General features: G+C 41.9%; 1 protein-coding gene across 15 annotated transcripts in view; it reads left to right on the top strand.

The window, feature by feature from the left end:
- The window catches only part of ITGA9 (integrin subunit alpha 9), a 762,385-nt gene that overhangs the window by 72,467 nt on the left and 665,805 nt on the right, over positions 1 to 24,113 (top strand). For 11 of the 15 annotated variants that reach the window (XM_058183141.1, XM_058183147.1, XM_058183140.1 and 8 more), the window contains exons 7-8: positions 460 to 602; positions 9,311 to 9,379. In XM_058183141.1, the coding sequence (XP_058039124.1) occupies positions 460 to 602; positions 9,311 to 9,379 (212 nt within the window). The remainder of the gene's footprint in view (positions 1 to 459; positions 603 to 9,310; positions 9,380 to 24,113) is intronic. The other 4 variants (XM_058183148.1, XM_058183143.1, XM_058183139.1 and 1 more) reach the window with 2 other exon arrangements.

Below are 24,113 nucleotides of genomic sequence, written 5' to 3'. Positions count from 1 at the left end.
CTATTTGCAATATTCAATTCAATCAATAATGTGGTAGAAATTAACTGTTTTACACCTGAAAAACTGTCTGCTTTTCAGTTCTAGTACTCTTCTTCCCTTTTATTGCCTTGCTCTTAATTTGTTCAATGATAGCTATTAACTGTTCTGATACCTTTTCTGACTTAAATTATTGTTCTTATGTGTCTCCTGCTTACATCTTTACCACCTTATTGTTAGGTGAAACTTGCTTGTTATTTCAAACCTGGAACAGTGAGTTTTCTGTTCCAGAAAAGTAAGACTCTTACAGAATTTGAAAGTGTTTTGCTTGAGTTTAACTTCCACTCTGAGAGAAGGGAAAAATGCTTTATCCCAATAAATGACCTAAGCCTTGGCCCCATTTCCTTTTTTTTTTTTTTTTTTGGCTAATATTTTTGGTCATTTTTTTTTTCTGCTTGTCCACCCTAAAAATGCCCCGCTCAGGATATGCGGTGGCAGCAGGTCACTTCTCGCAACTGATGACTACGGACGTCGTTGGAGGAGCTCCCCAGGATGGAGGCATTGGAAAGGTTTGGCTGTTGATCAAACTTCAGCTCATAGTTTGTCCAAGAGAAAATGGACAAAAGGTGGGACTGCAGCAGTTTGAAGAACATTCCTGAAAATATTTCATTGCCAGTAACAGAAGGAGGATAATTAACAATATCTAGTTTGTTCAAGTCTTCCCTTGTCTTGTGGTCGTACTCTGAGACTCTCCTTACCCATTTCCTAGCAGCAGCAGATAAAGAAACATTCCTTTTTAAAAATCGCAATTCATTTTAAATTCAAGCTGTGACTACCATGTATATAATCATTTTCTATGAATACTTGGCAGTAATCAAGATCAAAGATTCAGAAAATCTTTGTATTAACCACTTCAATATTTTTTATTCAAATTAGCAGTAGTTTTTCATAGACTATAGCAGAATTTATTTTTTAATCAGGAACTTCCATGTTCCTGATTAGGATGTCCTAATAAGCTATAGATTTCCATCCTTTAGAGTGAGTTGAAGTATAAAAATTGCTACAATATACGATCTGTATAGTTGTGCAAAGACTGCATTTAACCTCTAATTTATTTTAATCATTTTTAACAAGCCTAAAATGAATCAGAATCACTTTTGCAGATAAGCAAAGCATAAAAGTAAAGTGGTTAGATCTTGGGGTTTTTTCGCTACCTTTTTTGACTGCCATTGTCTAATGCTCTCTTGGATTAGATAGACAGGGCAGAAAGGTACCAGAAGTAAACTGGAAAACCACAAACAAGCCCATGTTTTTACATCTCATTAAATACACAGTTGAAATCAGGAAGCTAACCACAAACCTTGCTTTCTAAATGATTTTTCTGCTGTACTGTGGCATATTCATGGATCTCCATTTCTACATCACCCAGAGCCAAAAACAAACTATGTTATAGCTTTGTATAGCCACATATTTCCCCAAGTCTAGGAAGGAATGTGATCTTTAATATGGAGCACTGTAATATATGATCCAGGATAGGAATGCTGTATCAGCTAGGTATGGAGCCTAACTGTTTAATTGCTGCTCTACCACATTAAGCAAGATAGTTGTGAGGCTCTATACCATAACTTGTAGGTCAAGAGCAAGTACTGAATTGTAGGCCAGTATATGAAGTTCTGCCTTACAAACAGCCCAACTGCTGCTGAGTGGACATCTCATATATGCCATGCATAAGATCATTACTTTTTGAACACAGGTTACCCATTAACCCTGTAAAGTAGATTGCTGTTACTATCCTCAAATATTTGGAATGAAGGATGATAGCTACCTAAATCCACCTAGTTTGACTACGATGAAATTTGAATCATCGTTTTTAAATTGTAATTTTTAGTTTGTACTTTTAACAATTAAAACTATAAACCAGCACAATATTTCAGGCACTAAAGCTTTCTAGGGGAAAATATTTTATATATGACAAATAATTATTATCAATATTTACACCAGAAAGTCTCCTTGTGTATAAACTTAGTCATGCAATGTGTTTAGTATATTATTAGTCTTTAAATACATCCCACTTTTGTAATTAGTATCCTGAGTGAGTATCAGTGCACTGCAGATACCTCCTTGTTGATGGAATGTGAAAAAGAATGCCCTAGCTTGGAAGATAGTCTCTTGATGAGAATTCCAATTTACATAAAATAATGTGATTGTGCCTGTGATAAAATTAGATTGTGCTTACTATTAATAGGGTATGCTGCATGGCGCATGAAAATGACCGAGCCAAGTAACTTAATCTAAACCTTCTCCATCTTACTAAAATACATTTTGTGAAAGCTTTAATTAACCAGTGTCATGATGGGTGTGAGAGGTTAATATATGTGGGCCTATCTGTTAGTGGTAATTTGGAAGACTGTGGTACATAAGAGGAGTAAATTGTAAAGAATACAAATGAATTGAGGAAAAGTAGACAACATATAACTGTGAAACTAAAAATGAGACTATAGCCTGAATGAAAGTGTCTTGGCGACGTTTCGACGAAGTCTCATTCGTCATCTTCAGGCTTCAGCTTCTGGGAGCAATGTGTGATTGCAGCTGTTTCTTCCTTTTTAACTGCTAGTGGGGGTTTGAACTGATTGGGTGGGAGCTTGGCTGTGCTCTGATTGGATGGGGTATTTTTTTGTGCTCTGATTGGATGGGGGTGTGTCCTGTTTGGGTGGGGGCTTGATTGTGCTCAGATTAGTCTGAGTTGCAGGGGGATTTGAGCTGGTGAGCTGCATTGCTGTTGTTTGGCTTCGTGTTCTTGGTCGTGCTACATCTTCATGGTGGGTGTCTGCTGCATGTAAGGATTGGAGGGGCTTGAAATGGCTAATGTTGCAGTTGCAGTCTGGCTTCTGGTCCTTGGTCGTGCTTCATGATTAGCGTGGATTTGGGTCTGCTTTCTGGGTGGATGTGTGGTGGTGACATCCTGTGTGGACCTCGTGAGTGTGGGTCTGGTGTCATTCCTCATGTTAGGGACTTGTTTGTCAATAAGGGCGGGTTTCCAAATGGGTGGTAGGTGGGAGGTATCATCTCGTTTGTTCATGGTGTGTGGGCGTTTTTCTATCTCGATGGCTTCTCTGATTATTCTGTTGTTAAAGTGTTCAGTTTTGGCGATAGTTCTGGTCTTTTTAAAGTCAATATCGTATCCTGTGGCTTTAAGGTGTTGGACCAGGGAAGAAGTTGGTTCCTCTTTTTTGATTGAGTTCTTGTGTTCTTCAATGCGTGCACTTTTTCTTCTGTTGGTTTTTCCAATGTATGTGGTGGGGCAGGCGGTGCATGGGATTTCAAATACTCCTTGATTTTCTAACTCAATTTTGTCTTTGGGGTTTCTTAAGATGGTGGATATTTTTCGGTTTGTGCAGAATGCTGTCTTGATGTTGTGTTTGTGGAGGATCTTGCTGATTCTGTCTGTGGTGCCTTTTATATATGGGAGGAGGACTGTGCCGTTTTCTTCTCTGTCTTGGATTTTAGTGGGGGGTTCTTTTTGGACTAGTTTGGTAATCTTATTTCTCTGGAATCCATTGGATGTTAGTACGTTTGTGAGAGTGTGTAGTTCGGTTTTTAGGTGTTGTTCGTCAGTTAAGCGTTTTGTTCTGGAGATGAGTGTCTTGGCTACGGGGTTGATCTGTGCTGTATATAATTTGTTTTCTGAGGTTTTCGCGGGTGTTTGTATGTAGGTCTTTGGTTATTCGGGTTTTCTCCCGCATAAAATTTGAAGTGTCTTGGCGACGTTTCGACAAAGTCTTATTTGTCATCTTCAGGCTGGTGTTTTCAGCTTTGTGCTTCTAGGAACATTGCTCCTAGAGAACTACCGGTTCTGTGAGCGTGGCTTATTTGGTGGGCGTGGCTTGGTGACCATGTGGCTGGGTGGGTGTGGCCAACTTGATGTCACTCACATCAAAAGTTAGGGTTAGGGTGCCTGGCCTCTTCTCGCCTCAAAGGTCTCAATGAGATACAATTTCCCTGTTTATTTATTTACTACTACTGAACATCCAAAATATACTATTTAATCCTATGTATATATGCCATATGTGTACATACATATTACATAGTATAGTGTGTATAGACACACAAAAAGATACATTATCTACATGCGCACACACAAACACACACACACACACACACACACACACACACACCCCTCTTCTAAAACTATACACATTCAACCTCACTGACTACATTTGGAAAAATACACCCAGAGTCCATTTTCTGCCACACATTTAACTATAACTGTATATTTAGAATATTACACACACCTTCTTCTAATGTTTTTAAAGGGTTCTGATGATCCCAGCTGAGTTGCCTGATTGCCAAAACCCTTTAAAAGCATTTTTTTTACAATCTCTTCCACTGAAGAGGTTGTAGAAAAAATGCTTTTAAAAGGTTCTGATGATCCCAGCTGAGTTGCACGATCATCAGAGGCTTTTTTTTTCTTTTAAAAGCATTTTTGGCCAAAGAAAAAATGCTTTTAAAAGTAAAATAAAAAAACTAATGATCATGTGGCTCAGCTGAGCATGCCAGGGGGCCCCCAGGGATTTTTGTTACCAGTTCTCCAAACCACCCATCACCATCGCTACCCCCCAATACATTTATGAAACATCAGAAGGCCCTCTCTCAGGGTGGCACAATCCAGAAAACCACCCAGCCCCCACAGCACACAAGTGCAGCAGATAACTTCAGGAAGGGAGCAAGTGTGCTAAGGGCTCCCACGACAAATCACCAGACCTGTCAGGAGAAGGAAGGACAGGCGGGAGGGCACAGGGGGCGCTGTCTGGCCAGATTAAGCGCAGGACCAGATATTAAAGGAGGAACCATCTGTGCTTGGAAGAGGATCGCGAGGGGGGGAACAAATCCCACCCCATCCTGTTTCCCTTTTACTTTTAATGCACCCCGCTTCCCTCACCAAACCTTGGAAGGCCACCTCTGCCTCTTCCTTCTCTCTGCCAACAGAAGTTGGAGAGGAAAAGGCAGTTTCTTCCATGAGTGTTTCTCCGTGTTTCCAATGAGGGTGGCTGACTTGGGATGGCAGAGTTGGCGGCGGCGGCAGAAGGCAAGAAGCCGATCGCACCAGCGTAGTTACCAAGCAGGCTCCATTCAGCGCCGCCAAACACACACACACAGAGGCCTCATTCGAAAGGCTTCAGAGGCCGCGGCTTTCCCCCCCTCTCCTACAGCTGCTTTGAGGGTTTTGCAGCATGGAGGATGCTGCCTTCCAAGGTTTGGGGAGGAAAGCAGGGCACGTTAAAGGTGAAAGAGAAGCGGGTTGGGGTGGGTGGCAAGCTGGCCACTGGGATGGCAGCATGGAAGGCAGGGAAGCATGGCAGGGCTACAGGCTGCAGGGAAGGGAATAGGGGAGGCAGGATGGGATGGGAGGGCAGGGGCAGCTAGGTAGGCTGAGACTCACAGGCTTATCTGGCAGGCAGTTCAGGGCTGCTCAGTTGGCATGCAATACTTCAGGCGGGCAAGCTGCAAGTGAGGACCCACACAGTAGAAGTGAGGAGTGATTGGGTGGAGGGGGGCAGGGCGAGCGAGTGGCTGGGGTGAACGAGTGGAACCAGTTCAGGGATGTGGCCAGCCAGCAATTACTAATGGTTCTCCGAACTAGCTGAAATTACTGCTACCGGTCCTCCTAAACCGATGTGAACCAGTAGCAACCCACCATTGATATAAATATATACTGTAAACATATAAATATATAATTACATTTTATGTGAATAAATACATTATATAGATATAGATATATACCCTTTTTCTCAGAGAAATAAATGGATAATAAAATGAATAAGTTGGGTATATGAAATATTTTGTTCAAACATAATAGAATTAAAATAGATTGTTTAATAAGAGCAATATATGATGGAAAAGACAGCTATGGAAATAAATATAATACTTAATGACTGATTTAGCTATTAATGCATGTTTAAGCCACTGTAGGGAACTTTGGATTCTAACTAGTTGGGCATTCCTCTGTTATCAGTTAGGAGAACATCCTCTTCATTTCTAATAGGAACCATGAATAGAAAACATCCAGTTTAGGATATCTCTATTTTAGAAAGCTGAGACATAAATTGAATTATAAATGGGAAAAATAATCTGATTGCTAATTCAATAATTTTGTGCTATCTCCTCTGAATAAATGTTGATAAAGAAACTTTAAAAGTATCCTTTCTTTGTATGTAGGGAAGCCATGAAATCCACTGTTCCATACTGAACAGGTAGTGCAACAAGCATGACATCTTCTTTGTTCAGAATATTTATGAATAAATGTGTAATGCATGATTGTGATGACATTAGAACTGAATCAGATTGGATCATGATGCCTTGTTTTTAACCATAATCTTGAATGATATTCAGCAAATATTATATTGTATGATGCAGCGAGGAAAATGATATGAAAAGTAAAGCATCAAATATCAAAGTAGTTGTGTTTGTCAGGAAAAAACTAAGTGAATGAATGAAAATAGCATATCAATATTAAACTAGAGGAGGTAGAACAATTCATTTATGTTGAAAATGAGAAACTAGAGAGAGAATTTAAGAATTTAAGAATTTATATCTGGTAAAATGACATTATGTAGTAAGCTGTGGATGGACTACTGCAAAAAATGAATGGTGAGATAGACAAAAATGGCTGTGAATAAAATGGTGTTGCTATTTTCATGTATGAAAGTGAAAGTGAAATATATCAGGAAAAAAAAATCAAATTGAATATACTCAAAAGGATGTATTTAAGCAAGATAATATAGAGTCAAAAATGAATGAAGGCTGAATGAATGTGGATTAAGTAGTAAAATGAGTGAACAAAAAAGAAGTTCACTGAGATTGAATTCCCAAAAATTATATTTTTAAAAAAGTGAATAGAATAGAACAGAACAGAACAGAACGGAACAGAACAGAATATAATTTTTTACTGGCCAAGTGTGATTGGACACACAAGGAATTTGTCTTGGTGCATATGCTCTCAGTGTACATAAAAGAAAAGATACCTTCATCAAAGTACAACATTTACAACACTTAATGATAGTCATAGGGTACAAATTTAACACTTAATGATACAACACTTAATGATAGTCATAGGCTACAATTAAGCAATCAGGAAACAATCAATTACAGTATAAATTGTAATGATACAAGCAACAAAGTTATAGTTATAAGTGGAAGGAGATGGGTGACGGGAACGATGAGAAGATTAATAGTAGTGCAGATTTAGTAAATAGTTTGACAGTGTTGAGGGAATTATTTGTTTAGCAGAGCAATGGTGTTTGGGAAAAAACTGTTCTTGTGTCTAGTTGTTCTGGTGTGCAGTGCTCTATAGCATCGTTTTGAGGGTAGGAGTTGAAACAGTTTATGTCCAGGATGTGAGGTATCTGTAAGTATTTTCACAGCCCTCTTTTTTTTTTATTTGTGCAGTATATAGGTCCTCAGTGGAAGGCAGGTTGGTAGCAATTATTTTTTCTGCAGTTCTAATTATCCTCTGAAGTTTGTGTCTGTCTTGTTGGATTGCAGAACCAACCAGACAGTTATAGAGGTGCAGGTGACAGAATCAGTAATTCCTCTGTAGAACTGTATCAGCAGTTTCTTGGGTAGTTTGAGCTTTCTGAGTTGGTGCAGAAAGAACATTTTTTGTTGTGCTTTTTTGATGAAGTTTTTGAAGTTAGCTGTCCATTTTAGATCTTGCGATATGGTAGAACCTAGAAATTTGAAGGTTTTTACTGTTGATACTGTGTTATCTAGTATTGTGCGAGGTGGAAGTATGGAAGGGTTTCTCCTAAATTCCACCATCATTTGTACGGTTTTGAGTGTGTTCAGTTCCAGATTGTTCCGATCACACCATGTCGCTAGTCATTCAACCTCCCGTCTGTATGCGGCTTCATCATTGTCTCGAATGAGACCGATCACTGTTGTGTCATCTGCGAACTTCAGTAGTTTAACAGATGGATCGTTAAAGATGCAGTCATTGGTATATAGAGAGAAGAGAAGTGGGGAGAGCACACAGTCTTGTACAGATGCTAATTGTACAGGTATCTGATGTGATTCTGCTTAGCTTCACCTGCTGCTTCCTGTTTGTTAGGAAGCTTATTATCCACTTACAAGTGTGTTCAGGTACCTATAGCTGGCTTAGCTTAGTTAGAAGAGTGTCTGAAAATGATGGTATTGAATGCTGAACTAAAGTCTACAAAAGGACCCTTGTATTTGAAGATTCAAGATGTTGTAGGATGTAGTGCAGAGCCATATTAACAGCATCATCTGTTGACCTATTTGCTCGGTATGCAAATTGCAAGGAGTGCATCAGTGGATTCGTGATGGTTTTCAAGTGGGACAGCACTAGCCTTTCAAAGGTTTTCATGACTACAGATGTTAGAGCAACTGGTCTGTAGTCATTCAGTTCCTTAATGGTGGGCTTCTTTGGCACTGAGATGATAGTAGAGAGTTTGAAGCAAGAAGGAACATAGCATATCTCTAGTGATTTATTGAAGATATGAATGAAGATGGGGGCCAATTGGTCAGCACAGACTTTTAAGCAAGAAGGAGTTATCTTGTCTGGGCTTGGAGCTTTTCCTGGCTTTTGTCTGTAAAACAAGTCTTGCACTTTCTTTTCTGTGATCACTAGGGGTTGTGAACCTAATGGGATGGGGTCAGTTGTAGGAGGCTTGGCTGTTGTTGGTGTGTCTGAGATGGGGGTTGTGGAGATAAGTGGCTGTAGTTTCCTTTCAAACCTGCAATAAAACATGTTCAGGTCATCTGTCAGTTGTTGATTTCCTTCAGCCTGGGAAAGAGGTTTGCCATAGCCGGTGATATTTTTAAGAGTTTTCCACATGTTTGCTGGTTCATTTGTTGAGAACTGAAAGAGGAGGCTTGAGACAATTGTGGTTGGATAGAGTTCATCAAAAAAAGAAAAAAAACACTTAAGAATAAAAGGCAATGTATGAAGCAGTGGTGGAAAGAATGATGGTTTGTAAAGATAAAATAGTATGGAGTGCTATATGAATGTTTTGGTGTAACTTGTTTTAGCTTTATTGCATCCATCCATCCATCCATCCATCCATCCATCCATCCATCCATCCATCCATCCATCCATCCATCCATCCATCCATCTATCTATCTATCTATCTATCTATCTATCTATCTATCTATCTATCTATCTCTAAATTCTTAAATCTTATTCATGTTTGGCTTTTTAACATTTTATATAACACTGCTTACTCAAAAAATATTGCATGATAGGCACATTGATATGCATGAATTATATCAGTTGATCTAATTATATTGGAGATAAAACTTTTTTTTAACTTCATAGGTATACATATTCCGCACAGATAGGAATTCTGGCTCTTTGATCAAAATCTTTCAGGCTTCTGGTAAAAAGGTGAGTAACCCTCAAGCAAAAATACATTTCACTACAATCAGCTTTCACAGATAATAGTGTTTGGGGGTGTTGGGCTTTAGGATTTACTGACCATGGTCTGGAGAACAGATTTCCCAACATTTTGTCAGCAACTTTGGCTGACAGTTTCAGCAGCAGTATAGCATATCACTTTGGATCTGAATATACCAACCACAGTTTCTGGCAAAAATGTCAGGAAATTTGTTTTCCAGCCCACAGTCACTAAATCCTGAAACCCAGCGCTGTCAACAAGTACATGTGTTACTTTTTAATAAATGTAATAAAGAGTACCCCACAGTGTTCTTTCTAAGCCTTATTCAGATTGCTCATTAGCATAATGTTTTCAAGGCAAGAGTTTTCTCAATTGATCCTGTTTCTTTCTTCATGCTGCAATTTTCTGAGTTGAGAACATTTTAAGAATAGAATAGAATAGAATAGAATAGAATAGAATAGAATAGAATAGAATAGAATAGAATAGAATAGAATAGAATAGAATTTTATTGGCCAAGTGTGATTGGACACACAAGGAATTTGTCTTGGTGCATATGCTCTCAGTGTACATAAAAGAAAAGATACGTTCATCAAGGTACAACATTTACAACACAATTGATGGTCAATATATCAATATAAATCATAAGGATTGCCAGCAACAAGTTATAGTCATACAGTCATAAGTGGAAAGAGATTGGTGATGGGAACTATGAAACGATTAATAGTAGTGCAGATTCAGTAAATAGTCTGACAGTGTTGAGGGAATTATTTGTTTAGCAGAGTGATGGCCTTCGGGAAAAAACTGTTCTTGTGTCTAGTTGTTCTGGTGTGCAGTGCTCTATAGCGTCGTTTTGAGAGTAGGAGTTGAAACAGTTTATGTCCAGGATGCGAGGGATCTGCAAATATTTTCACGGCCCTCTTCTTGATTCGTGCAGTATACAGGTCCTCAATGGAAGGCAGGTTGGTAGCAATTATTTTTTCTGCAGTTCTAATTATCCTCTGAAGTCTGTGTTTTTCTTGTTGGGTTGCAGAACCGAACCAGACAGTTATAGAGGTGCAAATGACAGACTCAATAATTCCTCTGTAGAACTGAATCAGCAGCTCCTTGGGCAGTTTGAGCTTACTGAGTTGGCGCAGAAAGAACATTCTTTGTTGTCCTTTTTTAATGATGTTTTTGATGTTAGCTGTCCATTTGAGATCTTGCGATATGATAGAACCCAGAAATTTGAAGGTTTCTACTGTTGATACTGTGTTGTCAAGTATTGTGAGAGGTGGAAGTATGGAAGGGTTTCTCCTAAAGTCTACCACCATTTCTACGGTTTTGAGCGTGTTCAGTTCCAGATTGTTTTGGTTGCACCACAAGGCTAGTCGTTCGACCTCTTGTCTATATTCGGATTCGTCATTGTCTCGAATGAGACCAATCACTGTTGTGTCATCTGCGAACTTCAGTAGCTTAACAGATGGATCGTTGGAGATGCAGTCATTGGTATACAGAGAGAAGAGAAGTGGGGAGAGCACACAGCCTTGGGGGGCCCCTGTGCTAATTGTACAGGTATTTGATGTGATATCTTGGATCATCCATCCATATAACAATGCATTATAAATTAGTGATGGATTTTTATCAGCTTGATAGGAACCCCTTTTGCAAATGCTATCAAACTGTTAAGGTAAATATATGTTTTTATTTATAGAGCCTATGGCAGAGGTGTCAAATCCGCGATGACATTTTAAGACGTCACGTATTACAACTTTTCCCCCCTTCACTAAGCCAGGGATGGTTGTGGGCAGCATGTAACGTATCTGGCCTGTGGGCCTTGAATTTGACACCCCTGTTCTATGGTATCAGGTAAAGCAAAATTATGCAAAAGCTAAGTTTTCTGTGCTCAGCAAAGTTGTGTGGCATTTAGATGAGACTTTTACCATGTTTCCCCAAAAATACAACATGTCCCAAAAATAAGGCCAAGCCTGATTTTTGGGGTGGGCCTAAATATTTTCCCCTGAAAATAAGCCCTAGTGAAGGGATGGGCATGGCCAGCATAGGAGGCAGCCCTTCCCATCCCCAGTCACCTCCTGGAGGTTCAGCCCCTTAATTGCTGCCTGCTGATCAGCTGAGCCAGCAAGGGCTATGCAACTCAGGCCAGATCTCCAGAGCACCTCCCCCAGCTGCTGGCCTCCACCTCCTTTTTCTGCCAATTGTTCTTTACTTGGAATTGCAGCACAGACGCACATCCCCAAAATACTCCATCTGAAGCCTTCAGCCTTGCAATCCTGGGAGGGACGTCTGTGCTGCAATCCCAAAGAATGAACGGTGCGTGTGTGTGTGAGAGAGAGAGAGAGAAAGAGAGAGAGAGAGAGAAAGGGAGAGAGAGAGGGAGAGAGAGATCCGATCCAAGCTCGGAGAGTTATCCAGGGCTGGCAGCAATGTTCTCTCTGTCTCACAAACACACAGGTCCCTCCCCCCCAACCCTCCAAAAGCAGCCACATATTTTCACTAACCTGCTTTCTAGCTCCATTCTCCACCGCCACGTGCCAGGCAAGAAAAGTAGTCTGTGGTACTATGGTAAAAAAAAACCTTCCAACATTGTGAGATTTTTGGTAGGTACGTTTTTTTTTTACCATAGTCCAACAGATTTCTTGTCCTGAACATGCAGCGGAGAATGGATCTGGAAAGCAGGTTAGTGAAGGGATGTGGCTGCCCTGGGAGGGGGTGCGTGGGACAAAGAGAGGCTCACGGGCTGAGTGGGGCGGAACTCCTTCGCCTCCCCGCCGCCCACAGCACCGACTGTAGACCTCGAGTGGCCACTTCTTCTCATGTGCTATGGCTGCGGCCCACCTGCTCACGCCCCCGTGCCTAGGTGCCACATCTACATAGCCCGTGATACTGAATGCCCACTACAGCAGCCCCAGTGCGAGCATTGCCGACCTGGGGCTTCCTTGGCAGGGTGGCTGGTGGCAGAGAGGCCTCCATGAGCAGCGGGTGGAAGTCGGCGCATGTGTTTCCGGTGGGGTTGGGCCGTTGGGTGCATGGTGGGGTGCGGGGTCAGATGTCAGGTGTGTTCCCACAGCTAGGCACAGGGCTCTTGGCAGGGATGGCTGAGGCACTGCGGGTGTTGCTGCTGCTGCCATCACTGCCTGCGGAGGCCCTGGCCAGCCCCCTGCAGGCCAAGCTTAACCACAGGCAGAGAGCACTGGTCGTGGCCAGGTCAGCCGAGCAGCATCTGTTGCAGCTGCCTGATGTCTCACTGTTGGGCGCTTGGGAACAGTAAGCAGGGTCTGTGGGAGGAAGGGAGGAAGGGAGGAAGGGAGGAAGGGCAAGAGTCCCGCAAGACTCCCCTCCCCAGGAGGAGTCTGGCCTGGATGCCGTCCCATCTGGTGACTCCTGAGGCAGAGGTGCTTTCCAGGGTCACTGGCGGGCACTTTGGTCGGTAGGGGGATCGCAGGGCAATTGGAGCAGAGAGGAGCAGGGGGAAGGGAAGGCCTCTGGCAACTGTCACCATAGAGAGGGAAGCGCACTCCCAGAGTGGCCACTATTGTGGCTGGGGTTTGGAAGTCACAGAGGCAGAATTTGGGGGAAAGAAAGAAAGACTTCTGCTGCTTCTGCTGCTTTCCGTGTGTGAAGCCAAAAGCAGAAGCAGCAGAAGTCTTTCTTTCTCTCTCCCAAACTCTGCCTCTGTGGCTTCCAAACCCCAGCTGGAAACTGCTGGAAGCGGAGAAAAGGCCGGTCGGGCCAGCCCCCTGCTGCCAAGTCTTCTGGCCAGTTGTCCTAGAACATAGTGGGAGCCCTCCAGCAGGGCGCCCTTTTTCGCTTTGCGGGCATCTGGGGCAGAGAGGCAGCGAAGGGTGAAGGGAGCTGCAGCCCCACATGGGGAGTCTGCGTAGCCACCCGCCAGTTGCTAGGGAATGCCATGCAGCAAGGGCAGTGGCCGCTCTGGGGGTGCACTTTCTGCTCTGGTGATGACTGTAGCTGTAGCTGGACCCTGCAGAGGAGCTGGCCCAGGCTGTGGCTTCTGCATGGGTACTAGTGATGGGTGCCGGCAATCCAGACATATAGCAGTGATCTTTTCCTTCATGAAATTGCATAGTGACATATTATTTAGTTACTGCATTCATAATCTAGGAAGTTAAAATAACACTGCTGTATACAATTGCAAAGAATAAAAGGAATCCAGATGGGATTAGCTGATGATTGACCAGCAACCTAGAAAAGTAAACAGAATTAGAGTTCTCAGAGAACTCTCTTAGAGTTCTCAGAGTTGATTCTTGTCTTTCAGTTTCTTCCTACTCTGGTTTGTAAAACTGTGCCTACAATTTTTCAGTACTGAAAAGTCCATTTTAATTCAACTATGAAAGGCAGGGTTGCCACTGCATGACTGACCTAATCTATTGGCTGAAGTATGGGCTCATCTTGGTTGAAGAAAAGTTGGTGGCTAAATTAAGGAGTCGGTGGAATTCCAATTCTTTAAACAGTAAGCAACCTCTGTAAATAATTTCTGAAAGCCTAGTTTGATGATCCTACTTTTAGGTCAAACAGAATTTATATTTGCATAACAAAGTAACACATGATAACTTAATCTGCATGCAGTTTAATGAATTTACCAAATATGAGATTTCTCGAACACACTGAATTATTAACTAAACACAATAACTGGATTTGCACAGTCCACTTAGAAATAAAAATTCAGTTATATTTTGGTCAAGTGAGTCCTATTTTAACAATATCTAACCCACCCACCCCCGCAAGCAGGAGACCCTACACCAGTTCTGACAAATGGCAGTCCAATCACTTCTTGAAAGCCTCCAGTGATGAAGCTCCCACAACTTCTGAAGGCAAGCTGTTTTCCAAAGCGCTGCTTTGACATTCCACGTATGGGTTAATCTCTCATCTATTTGCTCAAAACAGAGTGTAGTTTTTTTCTTTTTCCATGACCACGCCTCCTACTTTCTGTGGTCTTTAGTCTTTTCACTCAGTCTATTAATCAAGACTTGAGTTTCAGTCATCTGGCAAATAGATGCCAGATTAACCTATATTTCTTGTTTTTAAAAATTTTCCTTTGGTTTTTTGGTTGTTTATTTGGAATTTTTTCATTATAGTTACTTTTAAAAAATTTCTGGAATTGTTAAATGGAGCCTGGAGTGGTGCATTTAAACTAAGTAGGAGAATTTGATCTCCTTTGCTGCTGCTGGAGGGTTAGATGTCTCTGGGAAATCCAGATCATCTTCCTCCACCCTGATTGTTTATTTTTTGAGGAAGCAGCAGTCTGGTGTGTGTGTCGTTTGGGCGCCTCCGAGGTTTGGGTTGCCGCTGATGTGTGTGTGGGGGGGGTGATTGAGAGTTAACAGAGTCCTTACTACAATCACAGCTCCAGCATGTGTTGAACGGCTATGGAGTCACTGACCGGGACCTGAGTGCAAACTCCGTCAACCAGGAAGTGCTTTGTGGCATGTGAGAGGCTTTGTTTTTGCCTCTGCACCTATTTGGAAACTGAATGCAGCAGTGGCTCTTCAAAAAGGCAGTTTTATAGCATCCGCCATTCGTTGGAAGCACGAAGGGGTTTTGCGCTGAAGTACAGCTGTTTCTAATTGCACAGGCGCAGGGGGTTTCTTCCTGCCTGCACTTGCCATTTATAGTCTATTTTGGGCATTGTCAGAGCAGAGAGAGCCAGGAAGCTCATTTCTTCAATTGCAAGCCTGGCTTAGCTCCTTGAATTGCGAAGCAGCGTTTAGAGTTCTTTGGCTCTGTGCTGAATTGGTCGTTCTTCTGCCTGGGATCTTTCTGCAGATAAGGATCTTGCAGTCTGCATCTGATGCTGAGATCAGCTTCTGGAAGGACAGGTTTGCCTGGGAGCAACATGTTCCTTATTTGCTGTGTTTCTGAAGCCCAGTCATCCTTTGAACTGGTATTTTTTGTATGGTAATTGGGAATTTCCCTTACCCTAATTTTTCTGCATACAGTATATTCCTGAAAGTAATTAATTTCTGGACTTATTGGAAACACTCTATTTATCATGTCTGCCTCTGATGTATCTTCTGACTTAGAACCTACTGTTAGCCCTCCAAGGCTCCATAGAGTCACAAGGGCTGGTTCTAAACATATTTCTAAATCTACCAGAAGTAAGTTAGCCAAAGCTAGACCTTCATCAGGAGGATCTGCAAGATGGACTGCAGGGGCAGACAAAGATGTGGGCAGGCACCACAAGGCCTTAGGGAAACAGTTTGATAAGGCACAGTGCACTGCCTTGGTTGCGGAAGATCTGCGTGCTTCCACATCTGCTGCCATATCAGCTGCTCCAGCGTATTACTCCAATTGCAACTTATTGCTGCTGCTGCAAGCCAAAGTTGGGCTACATCTGAGCCTGGAATGTCTTCTCAACCATTGCCTGAGGTTGTGCAAGTTGATCCTGTGGCAGGCCAGAGCACACCACAGGTGGGGACTAGTTGTCAGTTGGCACCTGGCCATCAGGGTCCTGAGGCAACATTTACTGCAGCAGGGTTGCATGCAGAAGAACAGTCTTTGTCTGTTCAACCTTTGGATATCCAGGGTTTGATTTCTGATACCCTGTCCAAAATGCTGGCAGCAGGTATTCAGCACACCAGTCAGGTGTCTTTGCTGGCAACCAGACCTATTCAGCAGATTCAGCCTGTTGTGACTGGCGACAGATTTCTCCTTCACAACACGAGTCTTTTAGTGGTAAAGTTTCTTCACAAGGGGAGGAGTGTCCAGAAGAGATGGAATTTTCAGAGGATGAAGAGCTGAGACCTGGTAGGCCAGCCTTTCTTGGTCTGTTCCGCCCATCGCTCTTTAAGTCCTTACTCCATAAAGCTAAAGTGGAATATTTACTGCAGATGCATCTTTAGATGCAGCAAAATTTGCTTCTAGAGCCTTGACATCCAGCGTTTCATCACGCCAGCTGTTATGACTGCTCAATTGGAAGGCTGACGAAGTTAAAATGGAAGTTGGCTTTAGTGCCTTACAAAGGTTCAGCACTTTTTGAAGAGCACTTCTCATAGAAGATAAAGACAATCAGAAGGTTCTACCTTCCTCATACAAGCGATCTGAGCGCAGATACATGCCTTATTCGCAACGGCAGCCATTTCATCAGGAGCCGGGGACCAGTGGGTCCTATTTCCAGCAGTCCTATCAGCAAGGATTTAACAGGCCCTTTGACAGGCAGTCTTTCCATTTTTTGGAGCAGATGCCAAGCTCCACAAAAGAAGCCCTTTCGAGGGGGTGGGTCACGGGCCTTTCATCATGGCAAGTGACACCATGTCACCTCTTCCCATTGGCGGACGTCTACAATATTTCCACCAGCAGTGGGTCTCAACTACAACAGATGCTTGGATTTCTTGGACGGTGGAGTATGGTCCATCATACGGTCTCACCTTGGAATTCCTATCCAGCCCCCCAAGCCACTACCTGCAGTGTCCAGTTCCGCACCAGCATGGCAAGAAACAGCTCATGGAGGCCAAGATCCAACATTTGTTGGACATCAGGGCCATTGAGCTGGTACCAAAGGGTCAAGAAGGGACAGGTTTTTATTTCATCCTTTTCCTGGTACCCAAAAATTTGGGGGACTGAAGGGGAATCTTGAATCTCAAGCACCTCAATCAATTCATTCTATACAGGAGGTTCAAAATGCAATCCTTGAAATCTATTCTAGATTGCATAAGGGAAGGGGACCTGTTACAGTTGGTGGACCTCAAAGAAGCCTACCTACTACATGTCCCAATTCATCAGGCCCATCGCAAGTTCCTCCGCTTTGCATACGCCAGTCAACATTTCCAATATTGGGCCATGCCATTCAGTCGGCTCTGCAAACATTCACCAAGTTGTTGGTAACAGTGGTGACATCTGTCCAGGTGATTCCAACACGCATCCTGTGTTACCTGAACGACATTTTAATCCTGTCGCCTTCACTATTGTAGGCAGCAAAGAACAGCGCAACAGTGGTTCGCATTCTGCAACTACATGGGTTTACCATCAATTGGGCAAAGAGCCACTTGCAGCCTGCCACCCATATTCTATACTTGGGAGCAGTGATAGACTCGCTCAAAGGCCAAGTCTTCCTGTCTCCTGACTGTTCATGCAGCATCAAGGAGTTGGCATTACAAGTGGTCTCCAGCAGATCTGTTTCTCTCCTTCTGCTGTCCCAACTGCTCAGAAAAATGATTTCCTGTATAGCCTGGGCTTGCTGTCATGCTTGTCTGCTTCAATGGTTTCTACTACCTTTTCAAAAGGCGGTGTGCAACAATTCGAAGGCCAAGGTGAAGATAACATCAGATTTCACTTCACTGATGGACTTCAGCGGCCCTACTTCAGTGGTGTGTGTTCCAGGAACCTGACTGGATCGTTCTGACGACGGATGTAAGTCTTCAAGGTTGGGACGCTCACCTTCTGTCGCAGGTGGCTCAGGGACACTGGTCTCCACTGGAATGTATGAACAGCATCAATTGGTTGGAATTGAGAGCAGTGCGACTAGCCCTCTGTCACTTTCAGACCAAGATGACAGGTCAGCATGTGTTAGTGTTGGCAGACAATATGGCCACAAAGGCACTTATCAATCGAGAAGGGGGCACTCAGTATAGGTCTCTGATGGCCAAAGCGGAGAAACTGATGCGTTGGGCAGAGAAGCACACGCTATCAATCAAAGCGGAATACATCTCTGGAGCATCCAATGTCAAAGCGGATTGGCTGAGCAGAGTGCCTGGACCTGAGCGAATGGCAGTTACAGGAGTTGTCTCAAAGGTTCGGAGTTCTCATTCTCGACCTCTTTGCCAGTCCTGAAAATGCACAGCTACCGAGCTACTTCTCCAGGTTTTGGGTTCCAGGAGAATAGAATACAATTTTTATTGGCCAAGTGTGATTGGACACACAAGGAATTTGTCTTGGTGCATATGCTCTCAGTGTAGAGAATTACAACGCTCTTCAGTGCCACTGGCCATGGGGACTGCTCTACATGTTCCCGCCCATTCCACTCATTCCAAGAGTGCTTCAGAAGCTGTTGACAGATGAGCTGAACATTTTCTGGTTGCTCCTCATTGGCCTCGCTGGTCTTGTTCACAGACCTAGTCAGTCTTTCTGTGTCCCCTTCATGGAGGATTCCACGAGATAGGATTTTGCTCAGCCAAGGGGCTGTCCTCCATCCGGAGCCCCAATGGCTCCATTTAACCATTTGGCACTTGAAAGGGTCCTTCTGAGCAAGGCCAACATTTCTGATAAGGTGATATGCACAATGCAGACATCCAGATGGGGATCTACAAACAGGATTTATGATGCTTCCTGCCGAGTCTTATTTCGGTGGTCTGCAAAGGTACATGTAGACCCTATATCGGCTTTGGTTCCGGAGGTTTTGGAGTTTCTGCAAGTGGGACTGGACAATGGTTTGGGGCTGGCCACCTTACATCGACAGGTGGCCATCTTATAGACAATACTTACTTGTAATTCCCATTGGTCCCTTTCTCAACATCCGAGGGTTCATTGTTTTCTCCAAGGAGCTGCCAATCTCAGCTGTCCTGTGGTGCATCGTTACCCTGCATGGGATTTGTCTCTGGTGCTTCAAGCCCTCACATCTTCTCCATTTGAGCCATTGGGTTCCATCAGTGTATGTTTTCTGACTCGCAAGGTTGCCTTTCTTCTAGCGATTACATCAGCTAGAAGAATCTTGGAACCGGTGGCCTTATCGATCCGGAAGGACCTCTGTATTTTCCATATTAACAGAGTGGTTTTACGAATGGACCTGGCCTTTCTGCCTAAGGTGAATTCTTGGTTTCACCGGGCACAGGAGCTTATTCTTCCTGATTACTGTTCAGATCCACAATATCCAATGGAATTCAGATGGCACAGGGCTCTCCGCAGGTATATAAGAAGAATGGCTTTCTTTCATCGGACTGAAGCCTTGTTTGTATCCTTTCATCCTTTGTCTATGGGTTGAAAGATTTCTTCTGCTATGGTGGGCAGGTGGCTGAAAGCCTATATCACAAAAACATATGAGTTCAAGGCCAAACTCTTACTTGGATGTATTTTGGCACATTCTACTCGCAGCGCGGCTACCACGACTGCTTGGGCCACTCAAGCTTCTATTTCAGACATTTGTAGAGCAGCCACATGGTCATCCTTGTCATCTTTTGTCAGACATTACAAATTGGACACTTTTGCCTCTGCGGAAGCATCATTTGGGAGGAGAGTTTTGCAAAGTGTCATTCCCACCTAGGACCAGGGGATCAGTCAGACTCCAGCCCAGAGTCTGTAAGCTTGGGTATGTCCCATAGGTGGAATGTTGGAGCAGCGCTTTGGAAAGCGGACATTGGCTTACCTGAATGTCCATTTTTGAAGCGCTGCGAAGCCATTCCAACCCACTCTGTAGGCTGCCTGATCCTGGCAGGGGTGGGTATTCTTTCTTTTGTTTCCTTGTGATACAGGTTCTTGGATGATTACATCTTCGTGAAAAGACTGAAGACCACAGAAAGTAGGAGGCGTGGTCATGGAAAAAGAAAAAAATTAGTCAGTCTTGAGCAAATAGATGAGAGATTAACCCATACGTAGAATGTCTTCGCAGCGCTTAGAAAATGGACATTCAGGTAAGCCAATGTCCATTCCATTGGTTGATTGTTCTTACTGTCAGAAATTTTCTCCTTATTTCCAGGTTGAATCTCTCCTTGTTCAGTTTCCATCCATTATTTCTTGTCTGGCTCAGGTGCCTTTGAAAACAGCTTGACCCTTCCTCTCTGTGGCAGTGCCTTAAATATTGGAACAGTGTTATCATGTCTGTTCTAGTCCTTCTCTTCACTACACTAGCCATGCCCAGTTCATGTAACCGTTCTTCATATGTTTTAGTCTCCAGTCCCCTGGTTGTTCTTCTCTGTACTTTTTCTAGTCTCAACATCTTTTTTATAGTGTGATGACCAAAACCGGATGCAGTATTCTAGGTGTGGTCTTACTTAGAGTGGTATTAGTACCTCACTTGATCTTGATTGTATCCCTCTGTTAATGCAACTTCGGATTGCATTGACTTTTTTGGCTGCTGCTGCACACTGCTGGCTCATATTCAGCTGGTTGTCCACTAAGACTCCAAGATCCCTCTCACAGTTACTGCTATTAAGCCTGATTTCATCCAGTCTATATGCATACTTTTGGTTTTTCTTGCCTAAGACTTTACTTTTCTTTACATTGAATTTCATTTTGTTAGATGGGGCCCAGTGTTCAAGTCTGTCATGATCCATCTGGGTCTTGAGCCTATCTTCTAGGGTGTTAGCTAATCCTGCCAGTTTAGCATAATCTGAAAATTTGGTGAGTTTTTTTGTTTTTGTTTACATTTATATCCCGCCCTTCTCTGAAGACTCAGGGCGGCTTACAGTGTATAAGGCAATAGTCTCATTCTATTTGTATATTTTTACAAAGTCAACTTATTGCCCCCTCAACAATCTGGGTCCTCATTTTACCTACCTTATAAAGGATGGAAGGCTGAGTCAACCTTGGGCCGGGCTTGAACCTGCAGTAATTGCAGGCTACTGTGTTCTAATAACAGGCTCTAACAGCCTGAGCTATTCTGTTCCCCTTCTGTTCCCTCATCTAAGTTATTTATGAAAATATTGAAGAGTACTGGTGGACCTAAGATGGAACCTTGTGGTATCCCACTGCTTACTTCTCTCCATTAGAGACTAATCATTGAGTACGGTTTGTCAGTCATTTGCGAATCCATCTGGTGGTGAAGCTATCTATCCCACTTTTTTCTAGCTTACCAAGAATTAGGTTGTGGTCTACTTTGTTGAATACCTTGCTGAAGTCTAAGTGTATTATGTCCACAGTATTTCTCTAGTCTACTAATTTAGTCACTATGTTGAAGAATGAAATAAGATTGATATGGTGTATGAACTAATATAGACTTAACAATTGTTGTTAAGAAAGTTTGGATAATAGACAAGGCAGTACCTGGAGACAGGAGAAGAGAAAGAACTGGAGAAAATCGCAAAATATAAAGACCTGCAAATAGCAATAGAATGATTGTGGCAAAAAATAAATTAAAATAAAAGTAGTATCAATAGTAATACCAAAACAACTGGAGCACCACTTGAATACCATTGGCACTGAAACAAAAATCTCCATCAGTCAATTGCTAAAGGCAGCTTTTCATGGAACAGGTAGCCTCTTGCAACAATACATTTAACACATCATCAAACAAGAGGGGAGTGGCCAGTGTCTCAGCGAGACAGCAAGTCCCGGTGCTCCTGAGAAAATGCTGATATCCCAGCCGTTTGGGGGTCCTTTATGGACCATAACTGTCTTGTAGAGACAGTGAAGAAGGGAGGCACAGACCAGTGCGAACAGGGAAGTTGCAAATTCTGTGGAGCGCCGGCATTAGCCTCCGATCCAATGGCACGGGAAGACAGCCATTAGGAGCTGTCAAAAGCTGGGGCGGCCACACAAAGAGACTTCAGCAGGAGTGGTGATTGAATGGAGTATTGTTATTGGGTGAGCGATTGGCCAACTCACAGGTAAGAAGAAAATTTTTCAAAGCTTAAAAGGAGTTTTCAACTTGAAATTAGCAGCTAATTGGCACGCGGAAATATAAAGCGAAGGAAACAAAAAGCTAAGCAGAACTTTGTGATTTAAGCCCTGAAAAGAAAACTTTCCATCTGGATTTAAAACTGGCTTTGGAAGAAATTAAAAATAATAAAAGGAAAAGAAAATTGAAGGAAAACACCTTTTGCTAACAAAAGAATTGAGACAGGAAGTAATTAACTTTGTGGATTAACAAGTGACATTTTGTTACCAAGGAACTTGTGAATTAGAGACATCTGCTGGAGGAAAGAAAGTATCGCATCATTTAGACCAACGTGGGAAAGTCAGAAGGAGGCTTTGTTAATACAGCTGTAGCATGATTGCAAAAAAAAAGGGAGTGGAATCAACAAAGACTTCAATTGGAACAGCTTAAAGGAACATCTGAATTGGACATTTTCAGGAAATAAAAAAGAAAAGAAAAAAGGGACATTACATGGACTTGAATTTGAACTATATATAAGTTAAAATAACAAATTTGAAAATCTTTTCTCCTTAAATTGAGAACATGGAGAGTTGGGAGGATGAGTAAGAGGAATTAAGGGAAATGCTTCAAATGGTGCAAGAATCTTTTAAGGGAAACAGGGAAGTAGAAGAATGGCTAAAATGTAAAAAAGTAATTGTGAGGGAGAAACAAGAGGAACAAAAATATAATGCTGAAAAGGAAATAATTGAAGACAATTATATAGATGAAGACAGAAACATAGATGATTACAGTGGGATTAACAGTGCAAAAAAACAGATAGGGGAAAGTATACTTTAAAAAAGAAGAGAAAAGAAGGAAATGGGAAAACATTGAGGGGGGAATTAAAAGAGTGAAAAAAATAAATGATTACACTGGGATTAACAGTGACAGAGTTAAATTAGATAGGGGAGAGTATTTCTCAAGAAAGAAGAGAAGAGGAGGAAATGGGGAAGATTGAGGGGAAAAATCAAAAGAGTAAAAAGTAGAGAAAGGATGTGGAAAGGAAGATATAAGAAAGAGAAGAAAAAGAAGACAAGAGAATGGGAGAAAGGAGAGAAAATATTTAAAAAATGGAAGTTTGGAGAGTTTGAAGGAAAATGGTTAAAAGGGGAAGAAAAATTAATAGTAAAAAAGAAATTAAAATAGATGTAGAAAGTATATGGAAGAAGTTAATTAGAAGAAACATATAGATTATTGTAAAGGAAGTAGATGAAATGTGAAAGATACAATGGGTTATATGTTTTATTGTTTGAGGATGCATGGAATTGGAAAGAATTATAGTGGATGGTAAAGAAATAAATTTTAAATATAGAAAAGAATAAAGAAATTAATTGACATTAAGATATAAATTTGAAAAGAAGTAAAAAAGGAAGAAATATATTGTTTAAGAGAAATATACCAGCAGATAAAATGTGAAAGATAGAATGGTTTATAGGTGAAAATAATTGAAAATGAGATGTAAAATGGAATAAAATTGAAATGTTAGTAAATGATGTACCTTAACGTAAGAGAAAAATAATTATTGTCGAACTGGATATAAGAATTTAAAGAAAATAAGAGATGGAAGATTGTAATTACTACTGGGTAGTAAAGCAAAGACAGTACAAGATGAAAATGTTAATAATTAAAATATATGAGAGGAATTCTCTGAAAAATAGACTCAATAAATGGGAAAATCGGGGTTGTCTGCACACCATAGTGGAAAAATCAAAATGAATACAGTAATGGAGAGAGATAAGGAGGAGAGAGATAAGAAAGGGAAAAGGAGAGAGAGAGAGAGAAAGAAGAAAGGGAGAGGAAAGGAGAGGAGAGGAGAGGAAGAAATGAAGGGGAAATAACAGTAGGAGAGAAGGTCAGAGTGGAAGGGAAAATGGAGGAGGGGGGAAGGAAGGGGATGTAGTGAAGGAATAGGAGAGGAGAGAAGAAAGTAGGAAGGTTAAAAGAAGGAAGGAAGAGGATAAGAAAGGGAAGAAAGATTGCTGTAAAATGGAAAAGATGAAATGGAAGAAAGACAACCCCGAACACATTTGAATACATCAGGATAAAAATTGAATTAGCTAAAAACAATAAAAAAGAATATATGTTAGTTAAAATGCAGAAACTTGAACTTGAGGGCAAAAGAAGATGTGGTTTATATAAATGAGCATTAAGCATTAAGATTGTGATTAAAATATGGTAAAAAGAATATTTTGGCAGAAATTGTAACT

This window comes from Ahaetulla prasina, chromosome 4 (assembly GCF_028640845.1).
Source record: "Ahaetulla prasina isolate Xishuangbanna chromosome 4, ASM2864084v1, whole genome shotgun sequence".
Lineage (NCBI taxonomy): Eukaryota > Metazoa > Chordata > Lepidosauria > Squamata > Colubridae > Ahaetulla > Ahaetulla prasina.
Note: the sequence above shows the minus strand (reverse complement) of the source record. Positions and strands in the feature narration are given on the sequence as shown.